The sequence below is a fragment of the Lissotriton vulgaris genome, chromosome 1_1, assembly GCF_964263255.1.
Source record: "Lissotriton vulgaris chromosome 1_1, aLisVul1.2, whole genome shotgun sequence".
Lineage (NCBI taxonomy): Eukaryota > Metazoa > Chordata > Amphibia > Caudata > Salamandridae > Lissotriton > Lissotriton vulgaris.
Genome location: NC_141685.1, coordinates 1,980,642,159 through 1,980,661,592, shown reverse-complemented (window position 1 = coordinate 1,980,661,592; position 19,434 = coordinate 1,980,642,159). Strand labels below are relative to the sequence as shown.

The 19,434-nt window shown below is 41.9% G+C and overlaps 1 protein-coding gene across 2 annotated transcripts in view; it reads right to left on the bottom strand.

Annotated features, from left to right (window-relative positions):
* Positions 1-17,618, bottom strand: part of CACNA2D1 (calcium voltage-gated channel auxiliary subunit alpha2delta 1) — a 1,701,483-nt gene extending 1,683,865 nt beyond the window's left edge. For both annotated transcript variants that reach the window (XM_086919803.1, XM_086919796.1), the window contains exon 1: positions 17,050-17,618. In XM_086919803.1, the coding sequence (XP_086775929.1) occupies positions 17,050-17,144 (95 nt within the window). In that variant the 5' untranslated portion in view covers positions 17,145-17,618. The remainder of the gene's footprint in view (positions 1-17,049) is intronic.
* Between the last annotated feature and the right edge of the window lie 1,816 nt (positions 17,619-19,434).

The window sequence follows — 19,434 nt, the reverse complement described above, 5'->3', positions numbered from 1 at the left end:
GGGTGCAGTGTATTTAAAAGGTAAAACATGTACTGGTGTGTTATACATGTCCTAATAGTGAAATACTGCTAATTTCATGTTTCACTATTGCAAGGACTATCTCTCCCATAGGGTAATATGGGGATTGCCTTGAAATATCATCTATGTGTAATTTCCCATTGGGAGCAGATGGGGGCTTGGGGTCCCTGAACTCACAATTTAAAAATGTATCTTTCTGTAAAGTTGTTTTTTGAGTGTTTGAAAATACTACTTTTAGAAAGTGGCCATTTTCTTCCTGAACCATTTTGTGCCTCTGGCGGTCTGTAGAATACACATATGGGTTGGATGAGAGTTGGGCTCTTGTGTTTTCACTCTAGACAGTCAAACAAAGGGAGCTGAGATATGCCTTTCAAATACTGATGACCCATCACCAGTCTGATGGGCTTTCCTGAGCTAGCGTAGTGGGAGGAGTTGTCACTGATACCTGAATATGGCTGTGCCTGTCCTCACGCAAAGCGGTCTCCACCCCCCATGGTGTGTCTGGAGCCAGGCTAGGAACTTGCAGTGTCTTGTGCACTACAAAGACTTTCTTTTGAAGTTTGCTTACTTCAAAAGGCAGAAAGGGGTATACGTTTTGGACCTCTGCCACAGAACACTTCTGGACTGAGGACATTCTGCCACAAAGAAGAGCTGGATGCTGTAAGAGAGACTTTCACTCTGCCTGTTGCTTTGTTGTACTGTCCTGTTGTTTGCTGCTTCTGTCCTTGGGAGTGAAAGGATTGGACTTTGCTCTCTACATCCTGCTTCCACATTTCTCTAAGGGCTCGTACATGCTTGCCTCCTGTTAAGAAGGCTCAGGGGCATCAAAGACTTCACCTACCAGTGCCTGGACTCTTCTGCTGGGAGTCCTGACTTGCAATGTGGTGCTAGATCCAGTTCCTGTGCCCTTGGAGGTGTAACTTGGTGATCTTAAAGAGAAAACCATGCATTTACTCCTAGCACCTTTTTTCTTGACGCATCGCTGCACAAGATTGACGCATCGCTGCTGCCTGCACCGAAGCGTGGATCCCTCTGGAAGCATCGACCCCTGCTTTCACCACAGCCCCATCTCACCATCACAGTGCATCAGAAATATTGCTGCAGCGTGAGTCCTGAGCACCGTGTCACCGACATCCGTGGCACCCACTCCTACTCCGATGCAGCACCCGCTTGCTGCTGAAGAATTGACACAGCGGCTGCAAAATTGACACAGTGCCTGTATCGCCATTGCCACATTGCGTCTGGATTTTTGACACATTGTCCCTCAACAGCGTGAAAACCACTACCAACTAGAGACCCCATTTCTAACAAGGCTTATGAAAATAATGTAACCTCCTTGATAAAAATAGTAGAGAAAACATTTATCATGCTGTTAGATAAAAAATGGGTACACATTGCACATAGTAAAAATCTAAACAAAGATATTTTACAGGATGCATGGAAAAAGGAAGATGTCTTTAGTAAGAAAATTATTTATCCAAGTTTAAGACTGCACAAAAGACAAAAAGGGACAGTATGTGTCTTTAACAGAAGATTATAAAATAGAAAGAGAAGTGAAGGGAAAAGTAACTTTGAAAATACATTTGAGTTATCAGAAAGAACATGACAGATTTTACAGGATGACGTTCCAGTAATATCTGGGGTTTATTTCATTTGTAGACAGAATGCATATTTCAAATAACCAGCTGACTAGGAGGGAATTTGCTAATTAAGCTTATTGTTTCCTAAGATGTATCATGTAAATAGTTTAAATGCTTTAACAATTACACCTGCTCACAGATGTACTAGAAGAATAAATGAAGGAAAGTTTGTGGGAGACATTTTTGGTGCTGTTAATAAAGATGTGGGAGTGATTCTGGATGATGAGAACATTAGAAAGCAGTCAACAGTAGTGGACAAGCTTGCAACAAGTACATCTGGAGCTTTGATAGTTACAAACACAGAATTAATGGCAGTTAGATCAATGGTTTTGCAAAATAGATATGTATTAGACATTGTGATTGCAGAAAAAGGAAAAAAAGTTTGTAAAATTATAAAGTCAGAACATTGTTGCACATGCATACATGATGAGAGGATGACAAACCCAAGAATACGCAGAGAACATTTCAGACATCAAAATTGATCTGGAAACCTTAGAAACCACTAGTATAGTAAAAAGCTTCACATAGGGAGTTTCTGCAATAGGCAATTGAAATGCAAAAGCGGGTGGAGGGCTTCTCAAATCCATATTAGTGCCTCTTTTAATTGTAATTGTCTGTTTCCTGACTTCACTAAGCCTATATAAAACTATCAAAATCATATTGCAAAAGAAGACTACAGAACCGAATAACACAGATAAAAGAAAGATTTAGAACTAAGTGACCACAAAAACAGAGTACAACAAATTAAAGGAGAAGGAAAACATAAAATATGAAAGAAAAGACTCAACTGAAGACAAGAGCGAGTGGATCTGTGAATGTTTTGTGATTGTTGGAAGGTTGCTATATTGTTTTTAATAATTATTAATGTATGCAATTAAAATGTAGAAATAATGTTTAGGCCTCAAAATGAAAAGTCACATTTTAAGGGCAGGTGCGAGCACCAGGCTTTTATAGCAACATGGATTAAGTTAGAAAGACTTCTGAAAGCATTTTTCCATTTCCCTTTTCTCTGACCTGTGGTCAGTAATGTTAGATGCTAAACTTTAATAATGATTCAAAACTTCTGACCTGACCATGAACTAATAGAAAATGTTAGAATTCATCGTTCCCATAGAGTTATGTTCAAAAAAGGCAATGTTGTCTTAAATTGTGTAGTTTCATTTCATTTTCATAAAATATTTCTTCCTAAATAAAACTAGTAAGTTTGAGTGTGTGAAAATTGCATGGCTTCCTCTCTATGATGCAGATACCTAACCATTAACGTTTTGTATTGTAGTAGAAATGAACAGTGGGAATCTAACCTCAACTTATACAATGTTTATGAAATGTTTCATTTTAATACTCAATGTCTGTAAACCTTTGTCAAGAACCACTTAGATGACAGAAGCTTTTCAGTTTCCATGATGACACCGCAAAATAATCGGCTGAAAATACAGAAGAATGTAACATTTTTCCTTAGTGATAGATATTGGGACATTATATTTGAGCATGCTCCTAGAATAGGGTGAGAGTCTTCAGACCCTATCTTGTCTCTCTGCAGAGCCCTTGGCTCTGATTCTTTTAGAGAGACGCATTAATTTCACTTGTCTGAATCTATGCTGCTCTGAGACTCTATTGAGACACTTTAACCAGCAGCAGTTCCTCCATGAGAGTGGAGCAGCGTTGGCCCTCCGTTGCAGAGTAGAAACCATGAAAACTAAAATGGAAATAAAACACATTTATCCCCATTTAATTTTTCGTGCTGGTAGCAGCCAAGTCTGGGCAGAGCAGCAGCTGAAAGGAATGCTGTGCACTTAGTTTAAAGTGTGCATGTCACTTTGGCAGGCCATCTTGCGACGGCCAGACCTGACATGCGCACTTTAAACACTCCAACCCAAGCGGTCTCAGACAGCTGAGTGGAGAGCAAGCACAGAACTTCAGTACTGTAAGGAGCATAAACCAGTGCTCTCCAGTGAATCTTGGTGCTTCTCTCATTCTGCTGAGAGAAGCATCTGGATTGAGAGAGGGGAGTTGCTTGTTGGAGCTCTGGAATCCTGTGCAGCTAAGATGAAGAGGAGCAACCAGCACGAGGAAGCAGCTAAGTAAATCTTTTGATGTTAAAGTAAGTTGCTGCAGTGCCTTCAGTCCCAACTCCAGAGGTCTCAATCATGGCAAATTATAAATACATTTTAAACGGACCACAATTCAGAGCTATGGCATTGGGTCTAAGGGCACTGCTTGTTTTTATTAGTGCCTGTAAGTGTGCCTGTCGCTACACCTGTGTTAATTGCAGCTGCCTGCCACTGGCTTGAACACCTTTTTATGGGAAGTGTTGATCTATTTTAGAATTTTCAAAAACTTTATGCTTTCACCTCGTGATTTGGAACACTTTATGGGTTCTTATAGATACCTTTACCTCAGTTCCTAGACATAGAATAGAGATTTACTCATATGGAACAGGCTTTATGCAATTGCTTTGTTTTGTATTACTGATGATTTGATTACATATTTTGAGAACTTATAAATAAAGAAATACTTACTAGAAGATTTTAATAAAACTTTGAAAACTTACACCAAATCTCATCCTTGCCTTTTAAGTGACAATAATTGAACTGTGATGCAAAGATTGATTTGCAGTTGCTGATTCATTATGTCCTTATGTCCAAGGTCTTTCGACCCTGGGCCCAGAAAATCAGCAGAGACATTTCTTCAGATGAGTAATAAAACTGATACCATAAACCAAATATTTATATATAGTCCCTAGTCCACGACATATACAGACCTAACTAATGATACAGGAAACATTCTAAATGTGGATGTGTACAAAGTTAAGAACCGGTAATGCTGGCGGGCATCATGCAACCAAACATTTACTTGACTTAGGGACATGACAGGTCCAGGAAAAGGTAAGTATGTGAATTAGAAGAGTTTGAAAAGCCAACGCATTCAAGAAGTTTAAAGAACAATTGTCTGCCCACTAAATGCAAAGCAGTATGTCTATCAGAAATACTATCACAAAGCTAAGAACTTGGCAGAGGGGATTCGTCCCTTAACCGCATCGCTGCGGCGGCTTTTCCCGCTGTGCGCGGCAAATTCGAAATTACCGCGTTACGTGACGAGCTGGCCTTGTCATCCGCGCAGGACAGGTAAGCGCGATGACGAGCCCAGCTCGTCAATAGCCTCGAAGGGGTTAAGCAGGTTGTTGAATAATCCCTAGGCCTTCAAGTTGCTCTCAGAGGGCAACATGTATGAAATTATTTTGCATTCGCAAATGGTGCAACTCAGTAAAATCTCCCGTTTGTGAATGCAAAATAGTCTTTCATAAAGTATGAGAGGCTTTGTAGTCACAATTTTAGGTAATCGCAATTGCGACTACAAATAGGGAATCACAAATTGCAATTCCCTTAGCATATGTAGAAAGCATTTTCCAAATGCAAACTGTGCATTTAGGAAAATATAATTACAATTGACTTTAAGTCGATGGTAACCATGTGCAAAGTTGGAAAAATAAGCACAACTGCATTTTTCAAAGTGCCAAGTAGCACACACAAGCCCTTAAGGCATGTGTGTGCTTAACATGTGCACATTTATGTTTTCGGGGGTGCTTCACCCTTGGCTTTGCGTTATCTAATTTGCGATTACTAATTAGGTAATCACAAATTAGCTAATGCAAAACCATTAGAGCCTATGGGCCTTTCATCCAATAGGTATAAATGGAGTACTATTACCTTATAGCTATTCACTATTTACTGATTCTCTATTAGGTAATATTAAAGAATCACATTGGGTGATTACCAAATAGCGATTCGGTAAAATCGCTATTTGATAATCGCAAAATGCTAATTTGGTACATGTGGCCCAGAGTATCGTCTGAGAGCAAGAAATATCATACTTTCTTTCTTTCATCTCTCAGTTCAGCAACTTTGCATAGGTGAGGTAGCATCAATTGTAATGTAATATCTGTTATGTTATTTTATTTGAAATTTTCCTTAAGCTTGATTGTATATAATTGTGCATATCTGATTAAATATATTGCACAACAGTCAATCAAATCAATGAGGTCAATCAATCAATCTTTATTTCGATCAATTAAGATCATAAAAGACAATTTGCAATATGAAGGTCCTGTCCTTTTGCCTCCATTAAAAGATACATCTTATTATGGTATATGCATATTAAAATACAGTCATGTTAAAATTCTAGATATTAAAACTTCAATAATTTGATTTTTTTTTAAATTACAATCCCAACCGATATAAAGGTTTAGTTGACCACGTCTCCTGGAAGATGCAGATGTCATAATGCTCAATTAATTCCTGCCAGTCCTGTGACTCTACCTTGGACTGCAGACCGGCAATGTTCCAGGAGATGTAAGATATCGGTATGGGACACAATTGTGTCTGCAAATCGGAACTGCTAGATTGGTAGATTAATGGATCGATCTTACTCCCCTTATCTGGGTGCGCGATTTGGTGGCCTGCTAACCCTTTATTACTTTCTGATCTGGATTGCACTTCTGGTGTTAGCCAATCACAGCAATTCCCACTCAGGGGGGTAAATCTATTCTCTGTACTAATTCCAATACCACCGGCGTTGCCTTGAGCACCGGATTTGGGTCCCTTCCCCCACACCCGTGGGCACACCAAAACTGCCAGTTCCACTATCCTGACTGTTTGGTGGCTTAAAAAAGAATGCTTAAGGTAAAGTTCTAATTTCAGAACAATAACCTGGAATCCAATACAGTTGATCTGTGAGAAATAGTGGCATTATCCGATTATTAAAATTCAAATCAATACATAAATGTTTCTTTCGGTTAAAATATAACCATGAAAAATAAATATAAAACTTGATACAAAACAGTATTCCTTAACATGTTGTGCATCAGATAAAAAATAATCAGGTTGTCAAATTGATTAACCAGCAATATTTGCCTTGATTATGATATAATCACACAGAAAATGACCAAATAACATCTGCAATTGTAAAAAAAATCACAGGTCTACAACTGGTGAAACTGCCATGTCGCAACAAGGGTATAAGATATATAAATCATGTAGTACTGTAAAAAAAGTTCTAAAGATAGTGAGATACCGCGTTGTTTGGTAGAGCGATGGTCACAGGGGAATGGTTCAGAGAGTCTGTAAGTGATCAGTCCTTCGAGAAAGACAACATATTGTGCCCTATACTCGTCCTGAACACAGTTAATAAGCAGCCTTCATAGTCATCAGATACCAAACGTAAATGTGGGTCTATACCTGCAGTCGTGCTCAGTATCGGAAAGGATCTGACAGCTTAGATAATTCAACCTAGCCTCTAATTGTGCACCCCCAGTGGAAGAAAGTACTCTTGGTCATTATTTTTCTTTCTTTTCTTCTAACCACAGGGTCTTGGCTAGTTCTGTTCTAGTAATATATTTGATAATATATCCTGGAAAACGCATCTGTCTATTGCCTTTGTGTTCCTCTGTTCTACCCCACACCCTTTCAGTCCAGGAGACCCAATATATTTCAGAAGACATCAAACTCAACCAGTGCATTACGACTTAATGATTCAACTGAGTGGCCTGATAGCCCAAGCAGTACCATAATAGAAGATGTGATAGGGTAATGGCATCCTTCAAATAACCCACCCTAGTTCTTCATGGCATGAGAAAAAGACGACCTGTGTGGGAAGCCCAGAGGTCTTCTGTAGAACCCGTTTTTCTACACCTAACGTCTGCTACCATTAGTAAAACCCAAACACGAGCATAATACCAAAAGGACAAGCATTTTACTTCTATAGATGTCTCAAGTTTCAGTGACTTGTAGCTAAAAAGTCATAATTAGCTCTCTTTCATTCTATGCATGTAAACCATCCTGAGTGCAGTAAATGTGATTACCAATCGAAGGTTTTTTAAATAATACTCTAATCTTTGAGACCAGCCATAGATAGTGAATGTACTTAGTATAATATCTTTAGTACACACTGTGCTTTCCGGGGTTTCCAATACACCAGAAATTCACATGGTTGTCACATTTAATGTTTTGAGATTTAAAAATAAGGCTATATAAAACTTTATAGATAAATATCAGAGGGATGCAGTCTGGTTAAAAACAAGGTAAGGAGTATATCAGACAGATGCAGTCTGGTTTAAAAACAAGCTAGGAAGGATTTCAGAGGGATGCAGTCTGGTTTAAAAGAATGTAGGAAGTATATCAGAGGGATTCAAACTGGGTTAAACAAGGTAAGAAGTATTTCAGAGATGTAGTCTGGTTTAAAAACAAGGTAAGAAGTATATCAGAGGGATGCAGTCTGGTTTAACAACAAGGTAAGGAGTATATCAGAGAGATGCAGACTGGTTTAAAAACCAAGTAAGGAGTATATCAGAGATGTAGTCTGGTTTAAAAACAAGGTAAGAAGTATATCCGAGATGTAGTCTGGTTTAAAAACAAGGTAAGAAGTATATCAGAAGGATGCAGTCTGGTTTAACAACAAGGTAAGGAGTATATCAGAGAGATGCAGACTGGTTTAAAAACCAGGTAAGGAGTATATCAGAGATGTAGTCTGGTTTAAAAACAAGGTAAGACGTATATCAGAGATGTAGTCTGGTTTAAAAACAAGGTAAGAAGTATATCAGAGGGATGCAGTCTGGTTTAACAACAAGGTAAGGAGTATATCAGAGAGATGCAGACTGGTTTAAAAACAAGCTAGGACGTATTTCAGGGGGATGCAGTCTGGTTTAACAGAATGTAGGAAGTATATCAGAGGGATGCAGTCTGGTTTAAAAACAAGGTAAGGAGTATATCAGAGAGGTGCAGTCTGGTTTAAAATCAAGCTAGGAAGTATATCAGAGGGTGCAGTTTGATTTAAAAACAAGCTAGGAAGTATTTCAGAGGAATGCAGTCTGGTTTAAAAACAAGGTAGGAAGTATATCAGAGGGATGCAGTCTGGTTTAAAATCAAGCTAGGAAGTATATCAGAGAGATGCAGTCGAGTTAAAAAAAACAAGGTAAGACGTATATCATATGGTGCAATCTGGTTTAAAAACAAGGTAGGACTTATATCACAGGGATGCAGTCTAGTTTGAACACAACCCCAATTTTCACCCTCCTAGGATTGTTCTAGTGAACCTTTTTTTCAGTCATGCTTGCTTCGCATATGGTGCTCCATGTGAGGCACAATCAGCTCTGAGCTCTACTTCATTTAAAAATAGTGTTCGATTTCTCACCAAGCATACACACTATCGCATCTGCACTTTATGATAACTCGGTGATAATGTGGACACGATTATTTTGTCAATGCAGAATCCAGTGCAGCTCTCATTTTTGGACAGAATGATGACTATTTGTATATGCTGTGATCTGAGGCTGGACAGAAGCGCTCCTATGCAATAGGTTCCAATTACAGAATAAATCTTGAGGTTGCTGGTAAATGTGCTGTGATTTATGGCAGTTTAATGGTGCACATATGTTCCCTGCCAGGCTCATTGGATTACTATGCAAATGAGGTAGGTTTTTTATATGGCTATCCAGTAAGATAAGGGGGAAATATCAGATTGCATATTTTCCAAAAATAAGGGGGAAAAGAAAATACACGTTGCTCTAATGAATATCTACAGTGACATATTTACCAATACACTGATAACACAACGCATTCAGATTCTTAGTACTGCTTCCGGGTTGGGGTCTAGCCAATAGAGCACAGTACATTAGTGGAACTGGATTGCAAATCCTTTCAGCAGATCAATGTCTTCCAAACATATTCTCATACCCTTTAGAAGTAGCAGCATTACTGCCCCTTCCAAGCGTAGACCAGGTGCTGTGCTCTGTGCTGTCTTTTAAGGAGTTGTCATTCATTAAGTCAATCCGAGTTAAAGGACCCTCTCTCCGATCGTATACATCATCATCATATATTATGTGCTTGGTACAAACTCTTGACTGAACGCTTAGGGTGATGTGAGTAATGAAGAAATAAATGAAGGCAACATTCAAGGTTATGTATGTAATGTGTCTGAGCAAATCCCTATGACGGGCGTAGCTCGGATCCTGCAGAGTAAAAGCAGAGATAATATCATAAGAAAAAGCTTTGCCGGTTTACATTTTTTATAGCTGCGAATACTAGGTAACAAACTGGTGATGACCTACAGAACAATTGGCATACGCTGAAGGATACTACAAGCATGTGGCAAAGGAGGATTCGTGTATGGGGCGAGTCTGATTAAATAATGCTACTAGCAAGTGCTAAGTAGATGAAATGAGGAGAGTCATTCCGCTGTATTTGTTTCATTTTAACTCACAATACTATTCTCGAGGAGACGGAGTTACCTTGAAAGTGCAGTGTAACACCCGAACAACACGACAATGAGCAACTAAAAGGTGAGCAGTAAAGCTTTCTGAAGGGTCGGCCACAATAAGGCGCCCATGTGGTGCCTTTTTCTGAAATGAGCTATTGATCAGTCTAATATCTACATATTTCGAACTGATAAAGAAAATGTCTTTTTGTTTAAATCTCCAAACTATGTAGCAGATGGTGGCTTGTATGACAAGAGAAGTAAGTCCATAATTGCATGGGACGCCCTGGCTCCCTACAATGCATAATTCCCGTGGCATTACAAATGTTGTAATGTAATAACTCTATGAGCTACCCATGTGTTCTTCCATTATTTTCAAAGCTGGTCAAAGCACTCTATTTCCAGCCTAATTTGTCATGCCAAATGCTAGGTATCATGGTGCCAGACCCCCTCATCTGGCAAGTATCATGGTGTCAGACCCCCTCATCTGGCAAGAGGACACCAGCATTATCCATTTCTGCTTGAATGTTCTCTTCTGGGGAACCTGTGGGTGAGCACCAGCGCCCTCCGCTTATCTCTTCAAGTGCCCCAAGTCTAAGTAAGCACTATGCGTATCTTTTTTTCCCTTCCTCGCTCCCCTTGCCAAACAAATATTCCAATTCCGCTTGTTCTCATCTGTATTTCTGATGTCATTCAGGACGTAGGTTAATATGAACTGACAGACGGACAGTCTGAACCAGTGAGAGGGATACCACTAACATAACCCAAAGACCCCCTGCGAAGCACTGGTATTATTAAAGCGTCATCAGCACTTAATTGGAGGCTGGAGCTGTGAAAAATAGGCCACAAGAATGTGAACGTGCCTCCATAGAAAAAATTGGGGTCTTTCCAGGTGTGTATTTCATTCATTGTTTGCTGCTTCTTCAGCCTTTAAAAGATTCAAACATTCCCAAAACACAGATTATACAGATGTTAAAAAGGAGGAGAATTATCAGAACACCAATCCGGATTTAAAATGATTAAAACTTATTTTCTTAATAAATAGAGACATACATAATCATAAAGCATTGTGCTCTACTTATGAAAGAATATTAAGAATTCATGAAAATGTTTGGAATGTGTAGCGTCTTTCAACGCACGGAATCAGAAGACATTTTGCAAAGTACCCCTGACGGAAGTGCTGGGAGGCCTACCGGTAGTAGATTGTGCTCTACAGAAATGCAAAACAGCAATACAACATCATGCAGGGAAGTCACAGCGCAGGGGCTGCAAACGTCTTTAAATATAGCAATGTATAGGCTTTGCAAGGCTACTTCATGAAAGGGAGGTTGTTTTTCCTTTTTTTTCTTTCATTTTGCTACTTGTTGTTTCAGCATAGTAGTGGGACTAGTGTTTGCCACTTCATCCCCCCTCCCCCCATGTGTGGGAGGATTAAGCCTCATTTATCCTTTATCACCCCCAGAGTAAAACCCACTCCACAAAAATCTCTTCAATGTTCTTTTGCTTAAGGATAGGTGATGTGATTTGTCCATTTAGGAATCATGTGTCCACCCTGTCATATATAGTACCTGCTGCGCTGCTGGCTTTTGACTCTCAGTTTGACTTGCCTATTCTTGATTTCAAGTATCAAGACGTAAGCCCCTAATACACAAATAAGGTTGTTATTTAGACTTACTTCATATAACAAACCATAACCTTACAGGCATATTTCTAGAGTGTTCTTTCCCTACCAGAAGTCTCTGGCCAGCATAGAAAGATGACTCGTGCATAAAAGAGACTTAACTGCGACACCTGGCTACATCAAGGTGACTAAAACGTAAACAATTTACCCAATGCACTTTGAAATCCAAGGCAAGGATTCTGTAGCCAGACATTACCTATTTTTAGACAGAAATATTGGTCTTCTGTTTTGAGCTGACATAAATATATTATTTTATTGTTGATATTATCCTTTAATGTATTCGGCATTCCAATTCTATTGTATGGTTTCGTGTTTAAGTGATCAAAGAAATGGCATGTTTTTATTCAGTTGCAGACCTGCTGAATTATTTTATTTTGCATGTGGTGTTTGGTTTGCACAAGTGGTGAAAACAATCTGAATAGGGCAGCCCTCATGTTAAAATCTTGATTTGTCATCTTTGTGATTAATATTGAAAAACATAAATGGGCTATTTAAATGTTTATAAATAGGTTTAGGAATTAAAGTTTCATTGTGCACCACACTGAGTTGCCTCAACTGAAATATTCCTGCTAACCTGGGAAAGAACCCATGAAATAAAAGTTAATTTATTGAATGCTTGCATTTTTTCTCTTTTCACGCTTCATACTGTTTTCTTAAAAATGAACAAAGGGATTTCTGCTGCTGTATCATTACAAGAAGATATTCTCTATATTTGGCCCTCCATACTGTAATTTTATGAACACCCCACAGAGTGTAGATAGATTTAAGGACCACACACCCCCATCTTTGGAAAGGAGTGAACAGGTGGCCCCAAAGACTAATGTACTTTCCAGGTTTGTAAACAGTGTGTCAGTGCCAATGACTGCTGCTTCCTACTAAAATCAGCCACAGAGATCAATGGTTTTCCAAATAAATGTTCCAAGCATAAATTCAGCAAAGTATGGATCACCATAAAAAATAATCACATTTATATTATTCTACCATTCTGTTCCTGTCTAAATGGGTGAACGTGGTAAATGCATACGCACTGAAAAGGGATAAACAGTATGAAATAAGGAACACATTGTATTTCATTTTATACTATTGTAATGCATATATTTCTCTGTTTACAAGATATATTTGTGCTGTACCTGACATGCTACATGCTAATACTGTACGACTATTTATACATACACACACTACATAGTAACACGTTTGTACTATCTTAGTACCACAGGAGACATAGCAGGCATCTTATGATTACATTTTATTAAGTGTACATATTGTATGTTTAAAACATATATTAGAGGCAGGTGATTGTCTAATTCCATCAATCATAAAAAGCACCGCATTACAAGATTATCTTGCAGCATTCCATTGTATTCCCTTTTATTTTTTATGAACAAGTTTGCTTTTCTTGATGTGACTGACTTCCAGTACATATTTAAGGTATAGCACAATAGCAGACATTTGGAAAACTGTCGCTCAAAAATCACTGGTGAATAAAGAGCGTTTAACTCGCTAGAGAAATTCTTACTTGTGAAAAAGGGCTGACGTCTGACACAACCATTCACATCAAACAACCATAAACATGTCAAGAAATTAAAATGTGTTGCCTAAATAATGCACAACTAAAACCGTGAGTAGTGGGGGGCAGAACAGAATATGTGCCATAGAAAATTATGCACAATTGTGTGTCACTTGTAAATTCCTTTAATTTGACATCTATGCCACGGAGAATTACTCCTGTGTGGACAGTCCCTTACTTTCTTAAAACTCTGTTGATTCCAAAGGTGAATATACCTGCATGTGTCAGCTCGATACAGTATAGTATTGGGAATGGATATTAATATTTGGATTGGAAAAACAATGGAGTCTAAAACACAAGCAAAATGCGTGTCAGTGTGTTTCACCGCCGCGGTTTTAAAAATATGGACACAGACACACATCTGAGAGCATCAGTAGTAAATAAAAGATAACATGTATGTCAAGCCTGGACATATTTCACTAAGTGTGTAGTCAGACAACATTACACATTATAGCCATTTAATAGAAGAGCTATATTCTCAGCTGTTTGGCTTCATACACACATATTTAAACAACATTTCAGAGATCAGATAATTGTCCAGACAAAAGAACAATCTACATTGTAGACAGTAAACAGTAGGGCACAACAAAAACAAACTGTGTCAGGTCCAAGATTCAGCGGTAAGGCACCTAAACATGCATAATCGTCAGAAATATGTGCACTACTGTCTAGAATGGTACATATATTATATATTTTGCTCTTTGTGTTTTTTCATTTTCATAAACTCCTTTCCTGTGCAGTTTCCCTCGCTAGCACTGCAGTGTCTGAAATAAGTTATTGGACCTGCTACGTTTGAAACAGCAAATAGGTGTAATTAAATACAGGGGAGTAAGTCGGAAAGACATCACCCCTCCTCCCCGCCCCGCCCCTCCCCCCCCCCCCATCCCCACAGATTTACATGCGGGAACTGGAGCTCGGGTGTTGCCTACCCGTGCCTAAAGCGTATACTTCTGGAATGGCTAGACACCGAATAGTTGTGTCTAAAATAATTTGGCATCGGGCTTGCTACCCCCTCGCGCGCCCACCTCCTCATACACGCAGTGCACACCTGAGGTGTGCAGAGTCCTAGTAATGTTTAAAAGGAAGCTGCGTGGCGTGCTGTCTTTCAATACAAAAATGTAAGCAGAGTTGTGGTCTATTTGTTTATACAGATAACAAAAGAGGACAACGGAAAATCTTTCCCCCAGTCACAACAAAAATTCTCGTCGTGTCACCCGACGAAGAAAAATCAGTAGAAGAATATTTAAAGTGTAACATGACCGGCTCTGCTTAAATACCCGGCCCTGCCATGGCTGAGTAAACCTTTCTGGCACTCTTTGGCCCAGGGGAATTCGGCTCGCATTGATTTCCTTCATTTAGTGTTTGTAAACCACGGCAGCCGGCCTGGAATGGCACACTAACAAGAAGGGGTGGGTGGGTGAAATAAAAACACTCTTCGGTTTAGAAAACAGAGAATACACCGAATTTAAGTCATGCAAAAAAAGGCCGCGGGCAAATGCCTACTTGAACCTCCTTCGTGTGGCGCAACTGTAAACGCCGCCTATTTGCGGTCGAATATACACGAAAGTGTCTGTGTTCCGCTATAAGCATGTGCTAGTAGCGGAAGGAGGCTGGGGTGACAGGGTACCACTTAGTGAAGCGACCGCAATGCACGGGGAATTAGGACAAAGGAAGGGCACGTGTGCATGACGTAAAGGGTAATACAATTAATGGGTGGCTTTAGGAAAAGAGGCCAAGAACGAGCTTCCTTCCCCCCTTCTTTGTTAAAAGGAGTCTTTCATTTTTACGGCATTTCAATGCCATGCTGTCCGGATACAGGTGTACCAGGAGGGAGCTGGCATACGCATTTAAGAAATAAAACATTTTAGTGGAGGAGTTAACATGGACATGCTAGCATGCGGGCACCTGTTTTATTCTGAAATAATGCCCCCTTTGAATAATATTTCTCAACCGCAGTTGCTGTTGCGCTTCAGGTAACTGTGTTCGAGAGACACTACAGAAAGGGCCTGAAATTAGTCGGGCGCCCCCTTTAAATCGTGAGGGTGTGGAAATCTCTCACTAGTCACATTATCCCAGAGCATGGGGACCCCGAGGGAGGAGGAGGGTCGCACTCCTTGCGCGGGCCTGGGCTGGATTTTAGCATTCAGTGAGGTGGGTGATTAAACGGGTCACAGATGGGACCACCGCCGAAAACCGCAATATATTGTGGTAGTAACAAGGCCTCGAATGCACGCGACCTGCTCACAAAGAATAGAGTTGTTAGCACCAAGGGGGCCCAGCACTTGTGTTGAGGCCTTAGGCAGCCTGCCACTATAAACAAGGGCAGCTTTTATTATTTAGATATAAAAGACAACACTAATTCATGGTCAGATTTTAATCACGTTTTCCCTTTTAGTGACTCAATGAGTTCTAGGAGGCATTCACGCTCACGCCAGCAATAACTTTAGCTCTAATTGGGAGAAGTGGCATTCTTTACATTAGGATTACGTCAAGAACCGCTCGTGTTCTCCTGGCAACCAACCGTCATCGGGTAAATAAATAATTCTCGTGAGATATGGCCGCGTTGGTGGTTGAAACCGAGGGCGCATAAGGTGCTCATTGCTGATGCACACTCGTGTGTGTGGAACACGTGCGCTTGGGCTGTCCTTTCTCACACAGGGTGGAGTGTGGGCATTGTTTGTGTTTGAAGTCCAGTGCGTGGTACCCATGTGGGTCTCCGAGTGTAACAGCTTCGTGTCGCGAACCTGCACGGGAGAGTGAAGACAGAGACGCTATATTTTAGCAACACTCGGGCACCACAGATTGTGGGGACTGCATTGTTTGTACTGCCTTAAACACTGCATGCTGCACTGATACGAGCACACGTAGCGAGCTTTCTCTGGAGCCCCGAGAGCGTTGCCTTCCGCTCTGTTTGCTATGTAAAGTGCCTCTAAGTGACTCACCCACTTAAGGTTCCCTGGCAGCTCTAACCCAGATTCGCAAGCAGCGAGCCTAAAAAAACACAGAGGTCATTGTTTGGGGTTATTCCTCAACTTTGCTGTCGGCCTCTAATGCTGCCACTGTGTTTGCCAAGCGGTGCCAACTGTCTCGCAGGTGTTAGACGGTGTCAGCCGGTGTGATGCGCACCCGTTGCCGTCCCTCAATCCCCGCACTGAGGCGCATATGGTCACAGAAGTGTTTAAAGCGGGTGTGAGCCCAGCTTGCGTTGCACCCCTTGTGTACACACGCCGTGCTGAAGCACACTGGAGACGAGGGCCCGTGTTCCAGGGTTTCCCTTTCAAAGAAACAATAGCTGTCAAAACATACACATGGTGCACTGGAGGCGATCCAATTAGGAGCCAGTGAAAGAGAAACACAACAGCCGAGGCACCGCCCCGCTGCTTTTTTTTCGGATTCTTCTCTTGATCAATCATGTCCTGGCACCAGGGATGGGAAAGGGCAGCAGGGATACAAGGCTCGAGCTAAACCCGCACTCTTGCCACCCACCCTCAGCAGCCCCATCCGATGAAAATAGCCTTTCTGAAAAGGAGGGGGCGCGCGGAAACTTTACTCCGAGCAGCTCGGAACAGCTGAGGTATATTTAGAGCCATTGAGTTGCTTCCCAGCACGCCGCGCTCCTGACTGAAAAAGTAGCGGACTGCTATGTGCGCCCTACATCCATTTTGCAGATTAGCTGTACGACACAAAGCAAAGGGAAATCCAACAATTTAAAGCAAGCGAGATAGCCACAATGCAGCCCCTCCCTGCCTGCGTCTGAGCCGCGAGCTGGAAACCCCAGCAACCTGTGCTTCTCTTCCATACGGGGAGGCTGGGCTCGCCCCCACCCACAGCCGCCCACTCCACTCGTTCTGACCGGCTGAAGCGCGGGCAGGACTGGAAACGCGCAGGCCACTTACGTTGTAGGTGAGGGGAACGACTCTTCCGCTGAAGATCTGCTGATCAGGGATTGGAAAAGTGTCAGACTCAAGACTAGCAGGCAGCCAGCAGCCATCTTCGCGTTCAGGCAGCCCCCAGATCTGCGATCCGAACTGATAAGAGGTGAAGTGGAGCGGCGAGGAGCGGGCTGGGCAGGGCGCAGTCACCGCTTAGCCCGCGGTGGGTGGATGGCCGGCCGGGAGACAGAGACACTCGCACACACGCTCTCGCCTACTCCGGCAGGCTGATCTGATCAGCAGCTGCCATCAGGGCTATTTCTGTAACAGATCTCAGCTCCCTCCTCTCTTCCACACTCTCTCCCTCGCCTTTCCTTATTTATTCCCCTGATTGCAGAGAAGGGGAGGAGATGTGCGGAGTTGCAGGGGGAGGAGGAAGGCAGTTGTTCTTCTTGCTTCTTCCTATCTTGCAAAGCACATAGCGACTCCAGGTCATTGAGGAGTCGGATCTTTAGGTCTGCTAGTGTCAGCTTTCAGTGCAAGCGGTGGAGGGAACACCCAGAAGTCACCACCCTGTCTCACCCCTCTTCACTGTCTCTTACGCTCATTAGTTTTTCAATATTCACTCTAAGCTCCACCCCTAATCAGTACCCTATCCTCCCCCGCGCTTGATATAACCAGACATGGTACTTTGGCTGAATATATTGACTGTAAGATTTAATAGCAACCCACAACCATTTGCTAGTGACCATCTTAACAATTCACAATCTTCATTTGCATATTCTTTAAGGTGAGTATTTTAGTGCATGTAGCATAGTCTTCTGTCACAGCAGTGGGAATATACTTAATAAGAAGCGATTGTGCCAGGGCATGTGTTTTTTTTTTGCACTTTACCCCCTTTACTTTCTCACCCACGCTGCACATCCACATCTGTCTCATCTTATAATAACCTACATGCTCAGGAGTTCTTAGCATCCAAGTGGAAATATGTTTTGCGCTATTGTACTATACGTAGAGCCTTCCAGCCTACCTAATTTGCATTCTAGAACATGTAGTTATGATCTTTTTCACATTCTAAGTGTGGACCAGTATGTGTGGACCCCCAGTAGGTATTTATAGTTAGGACCATGTTTCCATTCAAAAAGTGTTTTTTCTTTGCCAATATCTTTGGCACCATTTGACAATGTTCGCAAATTTTTCAAAACTACTGGTTCACCCATGTGAGCTCTTGTCTTGAGAGTTTCAGGGTAATTCCTCGAGCGGGGGAGAGAAAAAAGGGGGGTCCCAAAACATGTTTTTACCATGTTCAATTTCATCGAAAACTTTAGACAAAGCTACAGCCCGAACTGCTGAACAGAATTACACCAAATTTGGTAAAAATGTAGGTCTTGGTTCAGAAAGTGCTGCTTTTTAAATGGTGCAAATCCGTTCAGCAGTTCCTGAGAAATTCAAAAATAAAAAAAATTCGATATCGGGTAACCGGGAGGATAGGAGGATTCGCCAGCCCTCCCCACCACAAGCTTCATTCTGATTGGCTCCCAACACTCAAAACCAAGAAGTGTTGGCAGCCATCTTGTGACTCAGTACCGAGTCAGAAGAAAAAAGGTGAAAAAAGGATTAAAAATAAGCAAAGGAGGTAGAATAGAAACACCCTGAACCCCTAGGCCTGCTCAGAGGGTCCCACAAGCACCCACAGGGCCCAAAAAAGCATTATAAAAAATATTTTCGGACAGATTCGCTCTGGGTGTGCAAATCCGGCCCAAAAAAACCAAACAACAAAGCGCGGGCTCCTGCGCTTCCTTTCTTTGAGCCGCCGGGCGAGTCAGGTCCTGGGGGCAATGTGCCATATATATATATATGCAGGGGCCGCTACTTCCTGGGGCTTTATTTATTATGCTGGGGGGGCACGTGCCCCCGCAGCCCCAAGGACCACCGCCTCCTCAGGGCTTTATTCTTTAATGGGCGGGGGGCCTCGCTGGCCCTCGAAGCCCCAGGGACCACCACTTCCGTGAGGCTTTCAGTATTATGGACAGGGGACCTGCGGCCCCCCCAAGCCCCTGGGACTGCCACCTCCTTGGGGCTTTTCTCATTAATGGGTGGGGGGCCTGGCAGGTCCCCCCCTAAGCCCCAGGGACCGCCAAAGTTACTCTTCCGGAACACCCCAGATTCCCGTGCCGCAAGACGGCTTCTGAAGGGCCTATTATAGCTCCCACAGCCACAACGAAAGACGATCTATCGGGGCGTACTGCAGTCCCCATTGCCTCGGTAAAAGACTCACTATCGAGACACCCAACGCAGTATTTTATCGTCGTACTTGCACATAGGATTGACTGGAATTGTAAATATCAGAAACATTTGTTTGCACACGCCGTCGCTTATTCAGATCTACAGTTTTATGGCGCTTGGGGG